The sequence below is a fragment of the Calypte anna genome, chromosome 1 (assembly GCF_003957555.1).
Source record: "Calypte anna isolate BGI_N300 chromosome 1, bCalAnn1_v1.p, whole genome shotgun sequence".
In the NCBI taxonomy this organism is placed as follows: Eukaryota; Metazoa; Chordata; class Aves; order Apodiformes; family Trochilidae; genus Calypte; species Calypte anna.
In genome coordinates this window covers 127,217,942-127,243,046 of record NC_044244.1, presented here as the reverse complement: position 1 = coordinate 127,243,046, position 25,105 = coordinate 127,217,942, and the positions used below count along the sequence as shown (strand labels likewise).

Sequence of the window (25,105 nt, the reverse complement as noted above, 5' to 3'; positions counted from 1 at the left end):
CTTTTTTAGAATTGTTTTTAAAGACTTCTGTTTGGTGATTACAAATGCATTTGAAGCTATCTGGCTACTTCTTCAGATTGTGCCTTACCTCCTTCAGCAGGACAATTAATGTGCTTGTGGCTTTTTTCTTTAAATGCAGAGCAAGATGGGGTAACAAAGAAAATACTCTCAGGTTTAAAACGACCTTTAGATTTTGCAGGCAAAACAGTTACTTTATATTTGCATGAAAATGACAGGTCCTTCAGAATCATGTAGTTTTCCTAGAAGAAGAAGAAAAACAAATCACATGCAACAAATCGAACTCTAGAAAAAAAAAAAAATTGAAAAATAAGGTTGGCAGAAGATGAAAAGTTTTCTCAAACAAAGCATTTTCCTGATATGTTTAACACATGCCAACATGGCTTTTACTCAAAGAACAAAGCAAACACTGCCTATATTATGAATATTTTCAGTAGCAAAATATATTAGCATGGCATTTGGTTTTATCCTTCAACTGTAGACAGTTCCTTTGAAATGCTGCATCAAAGAAACTGGCTTCTAACATTTAGAACAGTCTCCCTGACATGATAGCAACGGGGGTATCAAGGTGAGGATATAAATGTTAATAAATTAAATAAATGGAAGAAAGCTGAGTAAAGCTGCTGTAAATGACAGACTTCAGCCACATTTAACTTTCTGAAAGCACATTCAATATCTAGCATGGCATTATGGATCCGTTTTTTTCCCCTTTAGTACATTAACAATTTCCGCCTGCCTATCAGGAAGAAAAGCTCCACAGTTTAACTACAAAGCACAATTCTCTCTTTAAAGAGAATGACTGGAGAGGAAAACTGCATAAATCATGTCCTGCTAAATTCTTACTGTTGTCTAAATTATTTTTGAAAATCTGATAGCTTTCGCACAAATCATGAGACAAAAATGTTTTGTTTTGTTTTGTTTCTAGCAAAATGTCCTATAATACTTTACTAGTAAAGGTCGTAAGTTTTTCCCTGCCTTTTTGATCTTTACTTCCCTTCATAATCACTAATTTCCAGAGTTCTTCTAGCACAACTCGCTCTTTTTTTTAGTTTTAAGCAGTATTAGTCTAACCTTCCTTTGGAAGGTGATTTTTGACGGGACACAGAGATTGGACTAAGAATGGACTTGACTCACAGTCTTCCACCTGCTGGGAGAATGTCTCATAGGCTTGACTCCTGCTTAAAATTGTGACAGGACTGTTTTAATTTATTGCAACAGGGCCTAGATACTTTCTCCACCTTTACTTATCATGTTCAGTATCAAACCTTTTGAAGTGTCAGCCTTCTTTGCTTGTAATTATTTTCATCCTCAAAAGAAACACAGTTTCCCAAGGTAGATTGGACTAATTACCCTAAGACAATTCAGAGGAAATGAACTAATCCCACAATGCATTTGGGCACATGTATAATGAGTCTTCCTGACCTCTAGTGGAAATAAACTTCTTAAATATTAACTTTCTTCTCACCTTCAGTCATATTCAATGTGCACAACTTGAAATATTGGGACTGATCATAACACTATGTCACAATCATTTTTTTCATCTACCTCAATATTTGTTTTGCCGACCTCATGCAGCAGTAAATCTTACAATCTAACAGCCTTTGTATGAGAAATGATATCTTTTGATTTAACTACTTTTACATGCCACTAACGCCACTGAATTGACCCAGAAGTATAGGTCAGGTTAAGAATGAAAGGGGAATGTCTTCCATTGTCCAAAACCCACTAAATGAATCGTGATGTACCAATCACAAGTACTGCGTTGTGCAAATAACATGTTACAGAAACAGATGACACTAGACTGCCAAATAATTCAGTTCAAAGAACTGCCACTGCAATATAAATTTGGGGTGACATGTACTTTTGTAGAGCTTTTTTCCTTATTTATCTGTGTGACTTACGATTTAATGTCTACTATAGTTCACCTACAGTCCTTTTTTTTTTTTTATTCTATCACTCTCCTCAGTGTGGTGAAACACACCTGCATGTCTAAAAGAAAATATGGTTTATTAATTACTATTATCGATGTTCAGCATTAGCACTGTGCTATATCCCACAGTGTTAATTGTAGATAAACATCCATGTTCTACATGATGTAGAAATATGTAAGTACTAGGTAAGGAGTTTGTTTGCCTGGTGTTGTTTTCTGAGTAAACTGATAGAAAGAAAAGAAAGTATTTTAGCTTAGCAAGCAAAACCACAACGAAACCCAAAACAGTCCAGGATGCATAATATTTATCTTTTTGCTGAAGAGGAACATAAAAAAACATCCTTATCAAAAAAATGTCAGCATAAAGCATACTGTGCTATGTTACAGAACCATGCTTTCTCTTGCTTCTTAGAAGCTATTCAGAGCAAAGCAGATGGTTGAATGCAGACTTACAGAAGTCAGCTCAGTTGCTTTTCCACGTCCTTTGGTGTCATTGTGTGCACAGGACTCCACTAACCAGTGGACTTGGAATTGATTCATGCTGATATCTAAATGATACAAAAAGAGAGGAAAAGACACATAATTATGCTTTTATCATTGTAACTTGGCTTCTCTGGATAAAAATAGGAGTTTAAGTATGACAGAGCTAGTGGTTCCTCAGAGTGAAGAGAAAAATTTATACAATTATTTAATTCAAACTTTGCTTCAGCAAAGTGACTTAAAAAAATGACTTTGCCTTTTCAGATATGTAAGCACATACTGCTTAGATAAATTTCTTGTATAAGAAATCATTTAAATTAAGCATTAAAAGGTAATTTAAATGCTGCTACTCTAAACATCCTGCAAATGATGGAAATCAATTTGTGTCAACTGCTTATTACAGCTTATATTGTCAGAGCATTGCAATACTGCTGCCTGGCACTGCTTGAGAAATCTATGCCTGAAGACATGTGAAAATGTCTGTAAATCCCTGAGCTTCCCTTTTTCAGTATATATCATAGAAGCTGTTAAGTATCTGTTCAAATAAAATTCTAGTCTTGATTCTGAGGAGCAATACCAAAGGCTTAAGTTTGTCCTCATATAAATCAGTGACAAAACTTGCTGCAGCTTTCAACCAGTTTCCAATTCTTCTAGTCTCATCTCTAATACTGATTGCACAAGGAAGAAAACCAAAGGGGAATAAAGAATCAGACAGAGGAAGAACAACTCATCAAGTATGCATGTACCTCCTGTCATTTTTCAGGATTTAGTTCTCTTCATCTTGATACAGGAGATGCAAAATTGTATCTGTTATTATTAATTAGCTTGGTATGAAATAAGCACTAATGCCAATTGCCTGACTGTGGGTTTCAGGGGGGAGAACAACTATCTTTGATGCCTTAAGGACTGATATGGCATTAGACTGCTGTGAGCAATTTGGATGCAAAAAGGGAGGGTTGTATACTAAAGAGAAAATAAGTATTGTCTGAAACTAGTAGTCTTGTAAAAAGACTGATAAGAAGATCCTTGAAACAGTTTTTTTTTCAGCAGCTGTCTTCATAAAAAATTTGTGTGATTTCTTTGGAGAACCAACTTTTTTTTTTCCCCAAAAAGAAATCTATGAAGAAATCTATGCTGCCTTGTCATTGCTCCCTTTCATTTAATAAATACATATATAAGTGGATGTGCTTTCACTTGCCTCTTAGTTGCTGGGTTTTCCCACTTGATATGCCTATCAGATAAATACACAAACTCACAGTGCACTTGTAAGTAGCTTTCATCTGATTTCACCTCTTGCAGTTCACACAATTACTGCTTATCACCTGCTTGCACCCCTCTCCTGTGAAAAACTAACAAAACACCTGGCTTCTGGGGACCTCAAAACTTTGTGCTGTTATATTAATCACACTATATTAATGATGTACACTCTGTGACAATTAACCACAGTGAATCTGTACTTGATTGCATGTTATCTGATAATCACAACATATTATTTTTAATTATCTGCATGTTAAGGTGGACTGCCCTTTGAAAAGCTAGAAATTGGCTTTTTTTCACTTAAAATGACTTACACTTGCAATCCTTACACTTGCAATCACTTTGGTAGATATTATTCAAACCAATTAAGCCTTGTCATTATCCAGCCGTCATGAAGTGGGTAAGAGACACACATCAGGTAGGTATCTCTACATGGGCAACTGGTGAGAGATAGCCAGAGGGAAAAGCTTCAGTGGAGGCCCAACTTAAATGTCTCCATGTCTCCATGTAGCATGGAGAAAAAAAACCAAACAAGAGGAGTTATAGACCTGTGCGTGCCTCTAGAGCTATGAGGGAGTTCTGCCTGGGAATGGATGAGGATCTGACTGAGGGCTTATAGGTCAGGGTTAAAGGTAAGACAGGGGCATATGATATCTGCCTCAGGCCACCTGACCAAGAAGACTGAGTGGAAAAGGCCCTCTATAGACAGATGGGAGCAGCTTTGCATTCACAGCTGGTCCCCATGGGGCATTTCAACCACCCTGATATTTGCTGGAGGGACAACACAGCAAGGATCCAGCTATCCAGGAGGTTCCTTGAATGCATTGATGCCAATTTCTTTCTCCAAATGGTAGAGGAACCAATGAGAAAAGTTGCTTTGATGGACCTTGTACTCATCAGAAAGGATAGGTTGGTGCACTGCTGCAGCCTTGGCTGCATTGACCACAAAATGGTGGAATTCAGGATCCCTAGGCAATAAGGAGGACGTGCAGCAAGCTCACTATCCTGGACTTCAGGAGAGCAGACGTAGACCTCTTCACAGCTCTTCTTGGAAGAGTACCATGGGATAAAGGCTTGGGGGGGGAGAGGAGCCAAAGAAAGCTGGTCAACATTCAAGAAGGACCACCTCCTACCACCTCAGGAGCAATGCATCCCAGCAAAGATGAAGGCAGATGAGAATGCCAGAATGCCTGCATGGATGGAAAACAAAAACCTCTTAGACAAAATTAAATGTAAAAAAAAATAATAATTTTACAGAGGGGTGAAAGCAAGTACAGGTAGCCTGGGAGGAGTAAAGACGTTGTCTCAGTAGACAGGGATGACAGTAGGTATATAAAAAGTCCAAGCAGAATTAAGTATGGCCAGAGACATCGACGGTAAAGAGAAAAGCTTCTACAGTTACGTTAGTAATAAAAGGAAGAGTAGGCAAAATGTGAGACCTCTCCAGAAGGAAACAGGAGACCTGATCACGTGGGATATGGAGAAGGTTGAGGTGCTCAACCTTTTTGCCTCAGTCTTCGCCAGCAAGGGCTTTGGCCACACCACCCAAATTGCAGAACACCAAGGCAGGAACTAGGAGAAGGTGCTCCCACTGCAGAAGAAGAGAAGGTTTGAGGCCATCTAAAGAACCTGAATGTGTGCAAGTCTATGGCACCTAATGAGATACAGCTGTGGCTTCTGAGGGAACTGGCAGATGAAGTTGCAAAGCTGCTTCCCATCATATTAGAAAAGTCATGGCAGCCCGGTGAGGTTCCCACTAGTTGGAAAAGGGGAAACATAACTTCCATTTTCAAAAAGGGAAAAAAAGAAAGAACCAGGGAACTACAGTCTAGTCAGTCCCACCTCTGTGCCTGGCAAGATCATGGAGCGGATCCTCCTGAAGGATCTGCTAAGGTACATGGAGAATGTGGAGGTGTTTGGTGGTAACCAGCATCGCTTCACCAAGGGCAAATTGTGCCTAACAAATTTGGTAGCTTTTTATGATGTGGTCACAGTACCTGTGGACAAGGGAAGAGCACTGCCATCATCGACCTGGACTAGTGCAAAGTCTTTGACACTGCCCTGAATGACATCCTGGTCTCACATTGGAAATACATGGATTCAGAGGATGGATCATTTGGTGAATTGGGAACTGGCTGGCTGGTCGCACTCAAAGAGTTGTGGTCAACAGTTTGGTGCCCAAACGAAGACCAAAGACAAGTGGCATTCCTTAAGGGTCAGTATTGGACCCAGTGCTGTTTAACATCTTTGTCAGAGACATGAACAGTGGGATTGAATGAACCCTCAGCAGGTTTGCTGACAATGCCAAAATGTGTGTTGAGGTCAGCACACTGTAGGAAAGGGAGGCCATTAAGAGGGACGTTGACAGCCTTGAGAAGTTGGCATATGCAACATTATAAAAGCCAGTAAGGCAGAGAATGGACTGAGAACAGTTCAGAGAAAAGGGACTCAGGGGTGTTCCTTGATGAGAAGCTCAGCTTGAGTCAGCAGCTCATGCAGCCCAGAAAGCCAATCAGGTCTTGGGCTGCATTACAAGATGCATGGCCAGCAGTTCAAGGGAGGTGATTCTCCCCTCTACTCCACTTTCATGAGACCCCACCTAGAGTATTGTGTCCAGTTCTGGAGAACCCAACACAAGAAAGACATGGAGTTATTGGAGCAAGTCCAGAGGGGGGGCCATGAAGATGATCAGAGGGCTGGAACACTTCTACAAAGACAGACTGAGAGAGCTGGGGTTGTTCAGCCTGGAGAAGGGAAGACTCCAGGGAGACTTTGTAGAGGACTTCTAGTGCTTGAAGAGGACCTACAAGAAGGCTGAGGAGGGACTTTTTACAAGGTCATGTAGTAACAGAACAAGGGATAATGGCATTAAACTGGAAGAGGGTAAATTTAATTAGACATTAGGAAGAACTTCTTTAGTGTGAGGGTGGTATGATCCTGGAACAGGTTACCCAGAGCAGTTGTGGATACCTCCTTCATGGAATTAGTGAATACCAGGTTAAATGGGGCTTTGACCAACCTGCTTTTGTGGAAGGTGTCCATGTCCAAATAGGTGGGTTGGTAGTAGATGATATTTAAGTTCCCTTTGAATACAAACCATTGTATGAGTCTATGATTCCATGAAATCCCAAGCATCAAGAACTTAAAACAGCTCGCTCAGCCAGATTTATCTGAGTAGAGGCTTACTAAGTCTCTTTATAAATTCAATTAAACAGGTTGTAACCCAAAATATTTAGTATTTCCAGCTCCTGGAACAGTAGAAATCTGTTTAGATTTTCTTGGAGCTCACTTTACATTCCTTATGTGAACTTCTGCTCTCAGGCAGTTCTTCCTTCTTACTTCTGTCCTGGATTAATAAACCCTTAGTAACCCATTTATAAACAGCTATTGTTTCTCTTAAACTCTGTATTTGAGCTAGAAAATGAGTAAGGGGTTAAAAAAATGTTATTTCACTTCCTATTACTTGGAATGTAAATGTAAGATGACGATTTTTACTATACATAACTTCACTTTTTAAAATTTAAACAAAAGGAACAAATAAATCTTATATTTGATCGTGCTCACATCTGGTGAGACTTCTCCCAGCCTTCCTTTCAGCAATATGCAATCTCCCAGTGAAATCACTACTACAGTTTTATTTAGATTATAGTTTTCAGCTATTGATTACTAACTGAGTATCCAAGCTGTAGTCTAGCTGAATGTCAGCCACTACCACCAAAGTTAATGGTTCTGAATTAAGCCCATCTGAAATAAATACATTGTAACTCACAGCCACATCTTTTTTTTAAAAGTTTTTTTTGAGAGTTCCAGTATCTAACATTTAACTAATTTTGGCTAATTCTATCAGAAAGCTCTGCTATCCCTTCTAGAATAGGTGCATAATACTGAAAAAACCCTGTCAGACTCATTTAGTCAGGTTCTCTGATATTTCACAACACATTATAAAACCTTTTTCGTATATAATCTTAATAGTCTGGAGTTTTCTTGATTCCGTACTTCTTGTTCTAAGTCTTTATAACTTCATTGTTCTCATGGTTAGAAAGTATACCATATAACACTAAAAGGACTCATGCCTACACAAATGTCAAGCATTCATCTTACCTAGATCTAAAAATATTTGTATAGAAACACTGAATCTGAAGTACATACAAAGTGCTAACTCTTATTCGAGCAGCTCTAAGGTTATGAAATTAGTCAACATAATAATCATTTAAGAACTCCTTTAAAAACTGTTACAGCAGACAGCTTATTCAAACAGTTGCTTTAATTCTCAAGCTTCTTAAAAAAAAAAATCAAAAAGGAAAAAATACCCAGAAAAATTGTTTTAAAGGTCCCTTTAAAGTTACTGTCCTTCTTACCTTCAACTGACCTTCAACTACTCTAGCTAAAGAGTTTCACAAAATGAATCCTCCCAAATAAACTAATAGCTAACAACAATTATTTTGGGTATGACTTTTAAAATAAATTTTCTGAAGCATGCATTCCTAGCTTTAAGAAAACATTCCCACACAGACATCACATGAGCATGTTCTTAAAATTCCAAATATGCTTAGCTGTTAACACAGAACAAGGGTATGCAGCCATTTGGACAGAAATCTTAAGTCTCTAACTGGAAATGTATTGATCAGGGGCTGTTCAAAAGCATGTTGAAAAGATGTCTGGTGTGATTCCCTCTCTCCTATGTTTAGCCCAAAAAATAGTCTTTACTTCCACATGAGTATCTCCACACAGCTATCTCTTGATCTCTTGATTACTTCTCTTTATATTCATCAGATTTATCTTCTTTTTCGCCCTACCCATTCGAAGCTCTCTAATTCCATTTCAATGAAAATAAATCTTAAAATTTTTAAATTTTTGAGGTGGAAAATCCACATTTATTCTGTATCTTTAAGCTGTATAAACAGGTCATAATCCCACTAATGCTGATGTCAAATACCTCTGTCTGCCACTTTGAAAAGTGCAGGTTCATATGCACAGTTTAAGCATCTTAGATGAAAATATTCTTCTTAAAGTACTGCAACATAACCATTAACAATACTTAATAGGAAGGCCTACATTCTACATTGCCATCATCTTCCCCCAGAATTTGAAGGCCAAGGCCAATATAGAAAAATCACAATGCAAGGTATCTCTGCAACTTTTCCTAGCTGTAATTTCTGATCTAAATAGTCCTATAGTTACTGAAAATAACCTACATAAAAAGGAATCTCTTTCCCTCATCTTTTCTCCAATGTTTTCTAGATTTTTGTTCTGTTGTATATTTAGCTTACTGCCAGCCATGTGAATAATTACATCTGATGTGTTTTCTTATTTTCTACCATGTTACTTCAGACAGGTCCTTTCTTTGCCTCAAACGCTTTTTTTTTTCTGCTTTATATTATATTTACTGTTGCAAAACGATGTCAACTTGACATTCATGATGAACTGAAGTCTGCTTTGTAGCAAACTGGCACAGCATGGTCAGGAACAGCAGTGAAGTTTATTCACAGAGTCCAACGCCACCAATATGACAAAACCTTGCATTCACTCCAGGAAGCCAGGTAGACAGATTTAAGAGGCATAATTTTCTTTCTATTCCTGTGATCCATAGAAAGAAAACAGTAGCAAATCTTTTTGGTAACTGAGGCTAGTTTCTTCCACTGGTTTGCTGGAGGCCTTTAGGGAAAGCATTTCATGGCTCCTTGCCTTTGTTCCAGCCCTGTCAAGTGGTGATAATGGCAATGGTCCCTGCTGTAAAAGTATTTCAACTCTAGAATTCTATACTATTCTGTTTGATGGGTGGTTGTTGGATGATGGGTGTCTACAATTTGGTATAAAAATTCCAAGTATTTCCAGCTGTGACCTCATTATTATGCAGGCAACCAAATCATAAACATTAGAAAGAAAAATCAAATGGGTTTTTCCAGAAAACAAGATTTCAGACATGTTCAACAACAGAATTAAGGATTAAATACAATAAAAATGTCTGTCATCAATGAGCACAGTAACATCAAGGTGACCTGTATTGGGACAGGATATGAAGCACTTACCAAGTAGAGTCTGGTAGATTTTCCCATTAGAATAAAATATGGTAAAAAAGTGAAGATTATAAAATAAGATATATAAAAACCTCTACACTTGGCAGCATAACTGTATTAATTAAAAATTAATAACAAGCACACATCAAATGAGTATTTCAGTAAAAACTGAAATCTGCATTTTTTGTCATTGCCTCAGCAAACTGACTCCCTCCAAAATATATACATAGAATGAATAATGGAATTGTATGTCAAAGGGAGTTGTTACCAAAGTTTGGAAGATAGTTTGCCATTATATAAACCTTTTGTCTTCATTCAAATCTAACCTTTCTTCAAACAGAATTTCATAAGGAGACTTAAATTTCTGTGAAGCAATTCAGTTGGACAATTACTGGAAGAATTTATTCTGCAATGTAGCTAGACCTTTGGATTTATAATATTTTTTTAAATCTTGTATTTTATTCAGCAAACTGCAATGATCATTTGTGACTGGCCACATGGTTTTTGTTTTCCTTGTCATACTTGGGGTTGATCTTACAAGCTTGTGAGCACTCTGGCCCTGATTCAACAAAGCACATAAGCATATGAACAGTCGAGCTGACTAAAATAGCTAAGAGTAGGTAATGGATCAGGCCAGAAAGTTAGTACCCACGATGATCAAGACATTAATGACCATACAAACTACAGTTAGAAGGCAGTCTTGAACATGTCTTTGATTTTCCTAGACTAATAGTATGAAGGAAATACAGCAACATTAAGTAATTTCCTTTCTGGATTATGTGTCTTGCAGCATTACTGTTCTAAAAATAGGCTATAGCAAAGGGTAAAGAATTTATATTCAATATCACATCACAGGACAGAATCTGCTCCGAACACATGAAGTGCATGCCTCAGTATCTAAAAGTCTGATGAATTGTTTCAGTATGATCCTGGGGAGATCTGTGCCAAACAACACCCCATCCAGGACCAAAATTAGTTATCTTGTTCTACTGAATGGCACAGCTATCCTATGGTGAATGTAAAAATAACCATTGTAAATGGCAAAAATTATTTTGCCTTGCAGAAAGAAAAACATTTTATCAGCTTTGAAGTGTCTAGAGATGTGTACAAGTCAAAGGCTTCCTGAAGAAAACTTCCTGCCCTATCTTGTCCCAGGATTCAGCTCCTGATAACCCTTTACAACTGTGCATCTAACAAAATATAGCACTGCTTCCAGCCCACCATTCTGGCAGAACAAGGAGCAGCAGTGTTTCCTCTGCAGCATAAACTGTCTGTAGTTCCACACCAACAACTATTTGCATAACCAAATACTTGAAATAGAATATAATGAAGTGTTTGCTGCTCTCTCAAGCTTGGGTTCATCTGTTTTTCAGGCCACCATTATTCTCCATGGCAACACAGAGTTCTACAATAGGCAAGTTTCCATAAACCTTTCTTTTTTTTTTGCTAAAATTCAGTTGTTCTAGAAGTCCTTAAAAATATGCAGGGAAGACTTAAATACGGGTAAATCCAACTGAGTAAATGAGGCAGTGCTACTTATTACTATTTGCTTTGGTTCTGAAAACATGATATAAATTCAAAGTCATCTATATGGTATTTACTGCCCTGTAATAACAGCATGAATGAAGAACAATTTGAGAACTACTTTGCTGTTCTGCAGAGAAGGAAAACATCATCTAAGTCATTACCTGATCATTACATCTATTTATTTCTTCATTTAATAGGTTCATGAGATATTACTAGTCTCCCTGAATCATGGCATTTCTTGCCAATGTTTGAAATCTGAAGCTAAAGATAGGACAGGAAACAAAGATAGAATAAAAACTATTTTGTTAATTTCTTCTGTCTCAGGCATTCAAGGTAATTTCTCTTAAACATTAAATTAAAACAGCTCTGGCTCATAGCTGTCTGTGCACTGATTCATCCTGTGGTATAAACAAACTAAAATAAAAAACAACAAACCTCACAGTGTCAAATGTTTGGTTATGAAATTCATGGCACTCATGACACCTCTGAGAAAAATAACTTTTTAATAATCACCTATTAAAGCACTATGATTAAAATAAACACCAAACCCCTCTAGTTGATATTTAAACTTCATTCAATAAACACTTCCTAACAAGGCAAACTATACTGTTTCCTGCTCTTACATGGAATATAAGCAGTGTCATTTAAAACACAAAGATTTTGTTTCTCACATTATGCCATTTAAAACAAACCCTCTTTCTATAAAGCACATTCTTTATAGAGTACAATGATAAGCCTTTCCAAAAAAAAGTATTAGTGATTAATGTGCAATTTAAAGACAGGTCTGTGACACAGTATTCTTGGTTTTATCTAGAATTAGAATGCCTCAAGGTTTAAAGATGTTTATATTCAGTGATATAAATTTGGATCATCTCAAAGCCAGATTACCTCTACCCTCACTCCTTTTCCCACACATAATATCCTCAACAAAATGAGCTCAACAGTATCTCAATCTAGTTTTCTATCACTAGGAAATTTACCTCCTATAAGCTCCAAGTCTCACAATAGCTGTTTGTAGCCTTAGAGACACAGCTTACCCCTAACACCACAGAGAGTGGAAATGGAGAGAGATGCACCTGCTACTCCCCTCTCTCTCTCATACCCTATGCAAAAGCCATATGGGTGAGTTTACAAACATGCACAATGCTCCATCAACTTTTAAAGCTGGCATCATGGCATGCCATACAAAGGTGTTGTTTTGCTGAGCTGCTATTCATAAGGTTAATGGTATTAATATGCAGTTTCTAAACCTGCAATTTCACCACTAGGTCTACAAGAAAAAAAATAATACTGGAGCAAAACAGGTTAAATATCTATAAATCATGTACACAAAGACAGGGTCAAGACAATTTGACTGGTTTCTATGTCTCCAATATAAGAATCAGTATTCAAATGAAGCTAGGAGAAGTGGCTTCAAAACAAACAAAAAATGGGATTCTTTGTAGCATAAGAACTTAGAACTCTGCAACTCCATAATCCAGGATGATTCGGATGCCCAAAATTTATCTGACTTTGATGGGACATTGGATATTTTCTCAGAAGAAAAATGCACTGAAAACAAATAAACACAATTAAGTCATATGGGCTCAGAAAATCCCATGAAGCAGAAGCATTCTGAAGCTGAGAAAATAATCTGCAGATGTATCACTACACATTGGCCCTATTCTTATGTTCCTTTGGATTTGCTTTTGGCCACTGACAGAAACAGAATACACCTCTCTCTGTCATGAGCCATCAGCTTCTCTAGGAGGATGCTGTGGGACACTGTATCAAAGACTTTATTAAAGTCCAGGTAGACAATATACAAAACCTTTATCTCACCCACAAGGTGGGTTACCTGGTCATAGAAGGAGATTGGGTTGATCAAGAGGGCCCTGCCTCTCCTGCAACCATGCTGGTTGGGCCTGATTTCCCAACTCTCCTGCACTTCCCATGTAAGGGCAATGAGGATGAACTGCTCCATAATTTTCCCTGGTACTGAGGTCAAGCTGACAGGCCTGTGGTTCCCAGGTTCCTCCTTCTGGCCCTTCCTGTAAGTGTGCATCACACTGGAAAACCTCCAGTCATCTGGGACCTCCCCTGTTAAGCAGGACTGTAGACAGAGTGGGTAGGTGAGCTCTTCCACCAGGTCCCCTCAATACTCTCTGGTGGGTATGGGGACTCTTGATTTTCCTACTAATTGGGCTCATGCTACTTGAGAAGTTGCACACTGCCATCTCAATCAGATTGTATTATTTGTTGATGTTTTTCATGACTCCCACCAGCAACATTTTAAGTATTGTCAGCACTTCACATTTGGACATTAACCAAATAGCCTTCGAGTCCTGTAGTGAGTTTATAAAGTACAACTGGTCATAATCAGATGGTCCCCATTCAGTTTCTCCAGGCAGCATAAAAAAAAAAAGCAGTAAAGCAGTGGGATAACAAAAACTCTGCTCCTCCTAGAGCTACAGTAGGGCTATGTAAGAGTAAGTCAGGGGGGAGTAAGAATCAATCACACAGACTCTCACAAGATGTTCTTTTAAGTCTGAACTAATTTCCCACAACAGTTAAAGCTGACAGAATTGTCTACTTCCCCAGGCAGGATGCTACAGGCATCGGAGTCAGCTGTAGCACATATGGAACAGCAAAATTATGCAATGACTACTGGTAAATTTCCAAAGAGCTGATCTAGTCAGAGGTTCCTGTGCTCAGGGCCAGCTTTACTAATTAAATCCCTAAATACAAATGCACATTATGTGTATGTACACAATCAGCCTCTGCTGAGGCAAAGTCTCTGTATTCACACAGAAGTACCAGAGAATATACTTCACTATAACTGTGAGGTCTTATTGAAAGAACCTTCTGGACTACAGCAATACATTCAAGTAAAAATAATTTAGTCCTTAAATATCTATAATTAGAAAATGGCCAGCTGGTCAAACACTCATCTTCCTAGTGCAACAGTTAGTACTAAACTAAATAATTCCTTAGTGAAAAAAACACACTGATGAATTCCTTACAATAACAGCTAGAAACTCCAACTGGCATTCAAGGCTTTCATGAGCCTCAATGGCACTAGGTCCATGAGAAAGGGCCATAGGATAACATAGGGAAAGCTTTCAATTATTTTAAAACCTGCCATATGAAATACCTTATTACAAACAAAGAGTCAGCACATACACTCACTTCATTTATCTCCCTGAACTAAGTGAAAGTTAATTTTGTTTTCCTAAGATCTGGTTTTAAAAGCATTAATGGCAGCTTTCTGTTTGCTTTGCCTTGCCTTGCATTTTATTCTTCCCTGTAATTTAATTCATTATTCTTGTTTGGTTGACTTATCAGACAATGGAGGATTCTTTGCCTCTCTCTGCCTTAAGTATTCTTTTTTTTTTCTGCTTTAGCATTTACCAGAAACACAAAGAAAGAAGCCTAAAGCCAAGTCTTAATGCATTTTAAATATTTGTCTTTTTAAGCAAAACCAAGGGGTCGATGTATTGATTTTAACTATCTAGAAGTACTTTAAATGTTTAATTTAAACAGGGGACAGAAATGCTCATCGACTTCATTCAAAGAAAAGTGAAGAAACTAGGGTTAAGTTACACTCAGACACAGGCACTAAGAAAACAGTAGCTAAGGCACAGTAATGGGTTAGAAAATAAAACTGTGACATGTTGCTTTGGAAGGAAAGCATCATACTAAATTACATGCTAATATTTTAATGGATTATAATTATTTTAGCAAGTGAGGAGAGCTGATGCAGTGAGCTCATAAAAAATACTTTTTTCCTCCTGTTTGTGAGAAATAATTTATTTCCATACCCTGAAGATAAATTTGCAGATATTTGAAGGCTTTTCAGCTGAAGTTCAAAATCTCAGCTCTCTGGTTGGCAAAACGACTAACAGAGAGAAAACATAATGATAATCTTATTTTCACACTTTCAGTCTTGATTAATGCTCAAGATACCAAGGACATTAATAATTTTCTGTAGCAAACCTTTTTATGTAGGGAGTTCAGAGCACATCTATTCTTGGTAGTGGATGGTAGTCTGTAACTACAGTATCAGGGAGTTAAAGTGATTTGTTTAAGTTGATTCCACTATTTGATATAAATAACACATAATTTCTAGTTTTACATAGTCAAGATGGCCAAAAAATATGGCCAAAAGTTCTTCTTTTTATTTACAAAAGTGGGATTCATGTTGCTTAAGGAATGTATTGTGTTTCTCTAATCCCAGGCCTAAATTAGAGGAAGCAAGTGAAAGACATTTTCTTCTTTCAGAAAGAAACTATTGTATTCATATGATTACAATATGCTTTTGTGATGAGCGTGTAGCAAAACTATGTGCATTTGCTAAGCAACTTTAACTACTTAAAGTGTGGAGTTATTTTTGCAAGCATACATCCTGAAGTCAAGTTATGATTGCCATCATACTGAAGCATTCAAATGGAAAGATTATTTCAGTAAGAGATTCATTTTAATGTAAAGTCCAGATCCTACATTCCATTCATACCTCATGCTTACAGAAGCTAATGGTACTTAAGAAATGACACTTGAAGTACAGGCTTAAGGAAGTCTTTGCTGCTACCAGGCTGTGAAACATTATGATGTATATGTATGGAAATAGGATCTTCCATCCACTTACTCAGGCCTTAATTAAAATACTGTGTTTAGCTTCTTAGTACTGATAAGCAATCAGTTATTTACTGCAGAATAAAACCAGTTCAGTTATAGTTCACAACATGCCCCTCTATTACAGTTGTTGAAGAGGATGGAGGTCTGATGAGTTCTACTCAAAGGGGATGATACAAAACCAAGACCTTCAGCCTTGATGTCATCATTGTAATCTGACACTGGCTTCCCAGAGACACATCTGCAAATGACACCGAGGCAGTACAAAACTCTTCTGCAGAGCCATTTTTGGTTTATACAGAACAAAAAAAAAACCCCAAAAACCAAAAAAACCAAACCAAAAAAACCGAAAAAGGATCTCAGATCTAAGTAGAATGGTAGAGCTACTGAATTCAGGAACTCAGCAAAAATACTGAGCAACTAATACTATAGAAAATGAGTAACATTCTTACCCAGAGAAAAACTACTCTTATAGTAGTCACTGAAGTTTTCATCACAGGTAGAAGACTCTATATCAACGTACCATACTGGTTTAAACATCTTCATCTTAAAAAAAATTCATTCAACAAGGATTCTTGTTTTGACCCACCACACAGAAGGTCAGTTCCCTGTCAGGAAGGAATTGCCTATCTGCAATGAAAATAGCCTAGACTTCAGGCCATACATTAAGCTGAGGTAAAGTCTCTCTCATTATTTCCTATTATATTTGCTGTGTAAGCACCTGCTAAAGCTCCCTAAACATGACTTGAGACAGTACACAAAGGAGAAAGATGTGTGGTTACAACTCCCAATGCAGCTGGCTCCAGTAACTGCTGTCTTCCATAAAGACACCACACAGCCAAGATCCTTCTCCTCTTGAGTTCCTTGCATAGTAAAAAGGCTTGCTCTGCAGTACATTGTTGCTCGTAAATTTACAGTCAGTACATCATCCATGACTACACAACCTCCAAACTTCTGTAAGAGCCTAGAGAAGCTGCTTCTCAGGAGGAGGCAACTGGCTAGGTTTCAGTTCCGCATGAGGCAATGGCTCCTACTGAGTTACTGCATAGGCTGTCACTCAGAACACAGATATTTTCTTTTTTTAAAAAGGAAAAGAAACGAGTAAATATGACAAACTGCCATAATATACCTCTCTTCACACACCTTTGCTATCACTGTTTATTATGTGAGGAAAAATTAAGGCTATTTCCACTATATGGCTGGGGCATATCCCTCAACAACCTTGTGCATATGGCAGAGCTTGCTCCCACCACATGACCTCAGTGGATCTCTGGTGTCTCCCATATATAACCGGATGAACACAGATTCATGCTAGTACAATCACCAACACAGGAACTCAAGTGGTCCATCCCTGGCACAAGGGATGTGAATCCATGTCATTTCTAATAGATCTGTGCCATGCTTGCCTTTGATGATCTCTAATTGTGGAGATTACACCACTTACAAACACTGTTTACAAACACTATTTCCAAGCTATGAAATATTCTCTGACTTCATTTCATCTTAAACAACTCTTTTTTCAGCCACTAGGAGAATTCTAACTACCTTACTTGTTTTTATAGTAATTTTTAAGCTTTAATACAAATATGATTTCCAAGTTTGTAAAACAGTATGGGATTTAGTTCTAGATTCAGATGTCAACATTAAACTTAACCATGGTGTAACATCTACTGTTAAGCTTGATAGCCAACTTACATTTATAATTAGTTAATACCTAGTGCAATGCTTGGGAAAAAGATGACTATTGCTGTACTGGCAATGACTTTTTTCTCCATTAACTGTAACAATGAATTTGGAAAGCTACCTGTAAGGTCAATTTCACTATGGGCACTGGCATTTTTGTCATAAGTCACATAATCTTTCTTCTGGAAACAAGCTGGAAGAAAAATGGTTCCACTGGGCTGAATCTTGCCTGTAGATTGTGAGGTGAACAACCTGACCTTACACCTCTGGGAAGCACAAATCTCCTCCTCTTTGAATCTGTCCCTCAGTTTTTTTCAATTTGAACTGCTCATAACTGAACCTCATCTGGGCTCCTTTCTGTACTCAGTAAAGAAGAGAGACATATCCAGAGAAATTCAGATGCTGTGAGGGACAATTGCTTTGGAAGTCACCTGCTTTTCTTTTCAGACTATAAAAGGAGCTTGGCCATCTAGTTGACATTTCCAGAAGGCCAAAGCTTGAGGCAATCAGTCCCAAGCTAGAATACACAGGCCTCACTTTTGGATAACACAAAGCATAGTCAGGTAAACTTAATATTCACAATTGAAAATGCTTCAACTTCTATTTAAACTACATTATTCCATCTCTCCATGAAGTTGGCAAAAATTATATACGATGGAGAAAGCTAGAAAAAAGAAAATTAGCATAACCAAGCTAGTAAGAAACATTTAAAATGTGTACATAGTCAAGCTGAGCCAAAGCTTGCAGATTTTATGGAGAAATAAACATTTGATTTGAAAGTATTTCATATAGCAGGATTAGCAAGGTAATCATTTACACAGGCACATTTGAAGAAGCAAAAGATATCCCTCTCAATCCACACCATCCAGTGTGTCATTTTCTTATGTTGCATAGCAGAACTGAATGGTTATATAGCCCTTCCTCATCAAGGGCAGTGCTGCATATACCTAAAAATTAGGTAACTTAAATATTTCTAAAAATCTTTGAAAGTTTCCATAAAATATGATTATCGTTTCTTAGAATATCAAGCTATTATGGCTAACCTGAAGTAATGTATAATAACTTATATGCTCCTAGAGCATCTGATTTCTGAATCTGATTAGACACTTAACGAGATTTATGTCATTTTTCTTTAGACTGGAAGACTTAAACATTGTTGTTAGATATTCTGAATAAAAAAGGTAGATGAAGCCTAGCAGAAAACCAACTCTAAAGATTTTTCCAGTGGTCATGGCCAATTATTCATTCTGTTCTAATTCAAGGTGACTGATACAGTTGAGCAGAAAGCATATCGTGGCCTTAACATGAGTCAGTATAATTCTAAATTTTGTGGTTCAAACTACTGTTTAGATTTTGTGACACCACTGGCTTTATATGATTTATATGGAAATCATTTTCCATATAAATTAATTTCCAGATTAGTTTCTCAACTGACAAATTCCAACAAGTGATACTGCTGTGGCATCAGCAGCAAATTTGCCCAGGAACTGTACGTGCTTGAGACTCTCCAACCACACTCCAGGGAGACAACATTCATAACCACAAATGCCCTGTTGAACATATGGCCAAATTCTGCTTCAGTATTTAAAACTTTACAGAAATAATTACCTCTAAACTAAAAACTATAACAGCTCTGGGAAAATTCAGTGTCTCAACATGACTGACTGTAATTTTTGGATAGCTGATTCATGTAATTTCTCTCTTCCAGACTTTTGCACATGCATAACACAAAGTGGGGAGGACGTTTTACTCTAATGTGAAGGTGAAGGGAAGGTAGGATGGGTGCACAACTTAACTTTGAATGAGTATACAAGATTAATTTATTGTATCACTGTTCTACATCTCTAAGCAGTTGATCAAAGTTCCTCCTCAGAAAAAAACAATAAAATAGAAATTTGACAAACCTGTCTTTTTCCAGTAGACTTTGACCTGAAGTTGATTGTCCTGATAGAAAGGAGCTCCAATTTTAAGAAAACGAGTGGTTTTTCTTCTTGGAAACGTTGAGTAAAGATCTACCAGACCTTTCTGAGTTTTCCCAGCAGAAGATGTCTGTTGCTCTGCAATACACAGAACAATCAGAAATTATTTATTTTAGTGCTGCATAGTGACTATGTTACCTTTGCTGAAATTTAGACAACAATACTGTCTTTAATCTAAATTTTCTTATTTCAGCATTTTACCTAAATGAAATTAATATAATGAACTAACTGTTCATAATAGTTGAAAAGTAGATCATGTGCTTGAAATTCAGAGAAAACAATATTTTGGACAGAGAGAGAAAAAGCTAAATATATATAGATATTAAAATATTCTGTAAATTTTCATAATCATAATAATAATAATAAGGAAAGGGAGTGTATATATATCCCAAGGAACAAGAAATGTTAACACATTGACTTTTTAAACAGACATAGCAGTAGGTCTATATAATAATTCATGGTCTTTATGTTTGTGCAGTGTTTGAATATACACAAAACCCACGGATGGCATTGAGTGCAACCCACAGAGTGGTTATCACATCAAAGTATATATAGTCCTTTGGTATGCTACGTAAGAACACCCTCTTCAGATTTAAATCTTTCTTGTGCCCTTTCCTGTTTCCAGCAGTGAACAGTGACTGCTTAGGAAAACATTTTAAGAGTAGAATTAACTTGGAGCAATTCCCTTAGTGTTATGTGCTAAGCTTCCAGCAAGCAGTGGTAACAGGATGTCCTTCATCAGGCATTTTGTTTGGCAAGAGTTCCACAATATTTTGCAGGGTTGACAGGCAGCAATGCTGATTCAAACTGTATTTTCCCTGCGTGCTCACAAATATATCAGTTCTGATTAAGAGGGCTACCCAGGGAAGTAGTGGATTCTCCGTCCCTGGAGATATTAAAAAAGAGACTGGATGTGGCACTCAGTGCCATGGTCTAGCAACCGCAACGGTGGTTCAAGGGTTGGACTCGATGATCTATGAGGTCCCTTCCAACCCAGCCAGTTCTATGATTCTATGATTTGCACCAGATTAACAAAAAGCCCTGTATTTAACTCAATAATACACCTAGATGAAAAGTAAAGATTCTAATAATTAGGAAGTGGCAAATTATTAACTACATGCTTGAAAGAAAAAAGGAAAGACTCAGATAATTACCATAAGTAACATATAAAGTAAAACATTGTGCCCTGCAGCTGAAACCCCCTTGCTTCTTCACCAAATTTTGTCAATCCTGTGCTTAATCTGATACAATTTTACACTTTTTGCTTGTTTTAAACTACCAAACTTAAGCAAATTATTTTTCAAGGTAGCCATAGTGTTTATGCTACTTAGAAGGAAATCAAGAAGTGATAGATGAAGTACATATTTAAATTTATTAGGTATACCTCAATTTAGAGTATTTTAATTTTACTAAATCTCAGCTTCACTGTTCTCTGCCTGCCCCACTTCCAGAAAAAACAAGACAGCAATTTAGAATATTTCTATATAAAGATCAAGAGAGAGTCTTGCTCCATTTCCCAGAAGCAGAGCACTCAAATATAGTGAGGCAATGTATTTCTTAGTATGGGGAAATACAATGCCAGAGGGCCAGGGTCAAAGCTCACCAAAGGTCTGCAGGACTAAATTACTTCAGCGGGTTACAGAGTACTCTCCATTCTGACAAGAGGAACAGACACCTAAAATACCAGAGCTTAGGTCCACAGAGAGCAGAGCAGCTGACAGTGGGACTTCAGCAAAATTGGTATGTGTCTTCTGGAACTACTACCCAAAAGCCATGGAAGTCCCGAAATAAGGAAGGAGTGTGAATGCTGTGTCCCAGATAATATTTCAGGAAATATATTTTTCTTTATTGTATTTCTCCATCTGCTTCTGAGTATTCTCAAAAGTACCTTGAGCACAACTGGCTCTTTATCTGACTTGCTTCAGTGAGATTCAGAAAATTAATTTGCATCTCCTCCAGGAGTAGATTTGATGTGCTTTTCTAGTTAAGGTATATTTTAGCCATTTAAAAACAAATGTCTAAAAAGGTCCAAATACACTTGTCAGCAGAGTGCTCTACCCACTAAAATGTGGGATATCAGTGATTTAGGCTCATGGAATTTTGAATCCCTTAACAGAAAGGAAGTTCAGATTTTACTATAAACTTATTATTTAAGTATTGTACTGTAGAAAAAAAAAGTGTTTTAGTTCTTGCAGGCACTGATTTGCAGTTAGAAAGAAAATACTGCTCGTTAACTTAATGGATGTTCACAACTTGAACATAACAGTCAAATACTTGAAGTATATGAGAAAAGAAAAATATCGCCCTTAGTATAGTATTACTCTGGTTTAAAACACACTATACCAATTAATGAACCTTTTATCTGAAAAAGTTTCGACTCACCACAATAAACTGAAATAAAGCACAAGACATTAGAAAGTCTATACTTATTAGACGTTAATATATGGAAGACTTTCACAGAAACTGCTGATGGACTGTTTTCTGAAGGTTAATCAATCAACAAGAGAGAAGATTATCTAAGTCAAAATTGTGGAAGGAAATTAAAAATAGTTGTGATGGGGAAGGGACAGAAAATGATGAAACCAGCAAAGTCACAGATGAGGTATAGGACAAATGAACCATTTGGTAGGAGATTTGTAAGTAGTAAATCAGATGTGATCTATACCAGATTCTGCAGAACACAATGTTTCGTAAAACAAAAAATGAAACAAAAATCTTCCTCTTCCAGCACAAACCCATTGGTGATACAGACCATGAGAGACAGACCATTAGTGAAGTAATAGAGAGCTGAAACAGCACTTCCAGCAAGTGTTTCTCTCAGTAAGTACAGAACGGTATCAAAGCCAACATATACAACTAAGTCTAATCTCAATTATTCAGCTTCAGTTTAGACAGGTTTTATTATATAGAATGTCTTTATTTACTATCATGTTTAAAGAATATAGTGATGTGACTTAATGTCAGGATTAGCAATAAAGCCTGACAAACATCAGATGATTAATTATCTCTGCTCCCAAGAAAAAGACTATAAAGCTATTTTCATAATAAACTGAAAGAAATCCAACAGCTTGTTCAGTGTCAGGTGTGTGCAATGCCACTTAGAATTCTCTCTCAGTTAAAAGGGCACAGCTCAGCCTCAGGTGAAATCTAGACATGAGCCTTCTCCTATGGTTTATGTTAATTCAATTACATGTTCTTTCTCAGAGTTGTAACATAATCTGGTGAAATGCCAGTCAAAGTGACTGGACTGAAAGCTGAACACCTTAAAGTCTAGCACCAAGATCCAGAACTTCACAAAAACTTCTGTTCAGAAGAGACAAGAAGATTGGGGCCTGAAGGGGGAAGGAATTTTAACTTGTATAGCTACCAGAAAGAAAAAAGAGAAAGAAAAGAAAGGGAGGGAAAAAAAAAAGTGGAAGTAAAACCAAAATAAATTCTTAGGGTAGTACTCAGCAGAAATGAGAACATGTCTCATTAGCACCAATGATACATTTCCAGTTGAGCTCAGTGACTTAGTATACTGGAACTAAACACCCAACTCCTGTATTTTTTCTCCTATTACATCTCCTGCGTATATATTAAAAAGAAAGGAAAACTAAATGTGGTAAGTCCAAGAAGCTTTTGATTTCATGCACAATCCCACAAACTACATCACTTTTCTGGGGGATGACAGAAAGCACAAGTACAATCTAGGACAGCAAGTATGGAAAGGACAGAACTTTCATTTTTACTTACATTGGGCTTCACTGAGGATTAACCCAAATCTGGTTTATGTACACAGTGTGGAAATGCAATATTCAGTATACTGAAGAGATGAAAACTTGGCCCTCTGCTGTCTCTTAAGATGAACCAAAATGGTAGTAAAGATGAGATTAGTATGGGAAAGAGAATGATCTTTAGGTGCCTTTTATCTTCTCACTACATCAAAATAGGCAGCAACTGCAGATATGGAGGTCTGTCATAGATAAACAGCTACTTCAAAATATTTCACATGTATTCAAACTGAGTATGCTTGAAGAAGGGTCCAGTAACAGTAGCATTTGATTAGTTAGGGTGAGAGTTCTTAAAGTTCTCTTATGAAATGGCAAAGTTTAAACTCTGAGTGTACTTTAAAAAAAAAAAAAAAAAAAAAAAAAGAATGTAAATGGCTGGAAAATTAAGTGGAGTCAGGACACCTTATTTCATGAATCTTCATGTATTGATCAATCAGAGACACATCAGCAGTTGGGGCTGTAACTTGATTTTGTATTGCAATTGTAGGAATAGCAAAATAGGAATTAAGACTAAGAATCATGTTTTACTTCAGAACCTGGTATGCTTTTCAAGCATATTACTTAGCATGTAAGATTTTAAGGAAGATTTTAACAAGAAATAACCAGCCATCTGAAGATCTCAGGATTCTACTTTGAATATGAGTCCCATGTGTGAAGTGACTTCTTGAGATTTCATTGCTTGTCAGGCATAGAACATTTTGGATTCTCTAATAGATGAGCAGAAGTTTCATTTCACTTTGTACCACTGAATTAATGGCTACTCAGAATAGTCAGGATTTTGAAAAGCATTGCAAGCTAAAACTATCTAGCTAAGACAAAGACACAGAAATGGTTTTATTCTGGTTACTGAAAAATATGATAACTATTTATTTTATTGCATTGAATAACTATCAGCACCACAATCATTCAAATGCTTCAATTTTCAACTCATTTATCTATTTCAGGTGAGCAGGGGCTAAGACAAAGGGTCAGGGAAAAACTGTCACCAATTTTTTAGATAAGAAATTTAACATTAGAAGTCACTCAATTCAACTAAAACAGGATCCCTTTGACACAAAACAGAATTTATTATTTTTTTTTAATTTGAGAAATCATGATATAAAACACTCAAATTCCAGATAAAGAAGAATAAAGCATTCAGGTGTATGAACATAGTTACTCACTATTATTCCTGGTGTCCTGAGTAGTGCTAAAATGAAGAGAAACCTTAGGACTTTTTAGGCGTATCTGACCCCAACGTGTCACTGCCTGCAGTTCTACATTGTAGTTGCTGTTGGGCTGGAGTCCCTCCAGGACCACATAATTTTGGGCCTATAACAGAGGAGAATAAATATACAAAGTAGTTACAGTATTACCGAAACACAAGCTCTTATTAAAAGCAGGCCTGTTATCTTAGGCACAGTACTCTTTTGAAATTAGAAAAAACTTACATAACAATTTCAAGAGAAAAATTTCCTCTCTTTGAAAAATATATTTTATTGGATTCTATTTTTTCTGTGTAATTTGAAAAATACTTCTTGATGTTTACATAATTTTGGCAATTACTTGGCCAACATAGGCACCTATTGTTTAAGCCAAAAACTAAAGGTGGGATGTTTTTTTTTTTACATTTACATTTTTACATTTAACAAGTTTTTTTCTTATGGCAAAATTATTTTGGACAAAGCAATTTAAATTTTTTATTCCCTAATTTCTGTGTCAGCAAAGCAACTGAAAACTTCTTCTAGAGGCACTATGAAGCTAAAGCTAAAATCCAACATTCAGTACATCTATAGAATGAAATCAGAAAAGAAAAAATACAGTTTCCATCATCAAGGAAGTGTCTCAAAT

At 36.9% G+C, this 25,105-nt stretch overlaps 1 protein-coding gene across 2 annotated transcripts in view; it reads right to left on the bottom strand.

Annotated features, from left to right (window-relative positions):
• Positions 1–25,105, bottom strand: part of ANOS1 (anosmin 1) — a 123,919-nt gene that overhangs the window by 5,800 nt on the left and 93,014 nt on the right. For both annotated transcript variants that reach the window (XM_030456553.1, XM_030456545.1), the window contains 4 exons: positions 24,439–24,586; positions 19,428–19,580; positions 2,402–2,496; positions 89–260 (listed from right to left, as the gene is read on the bottom strand). In XM_030456553.1, coding sequence (XP_030312413.1) covers positions 89–260; positions 2,402–2,496; positions 19,428–19,580; positions 24,439–24,586 — 568 coding nt within the window. The remainder of the gene's footprint in view (positions 1–88; positions 261–2,401; positions 2,497–19,427; positions 19,581–24,438; positions 24,587–25,105) is intronic.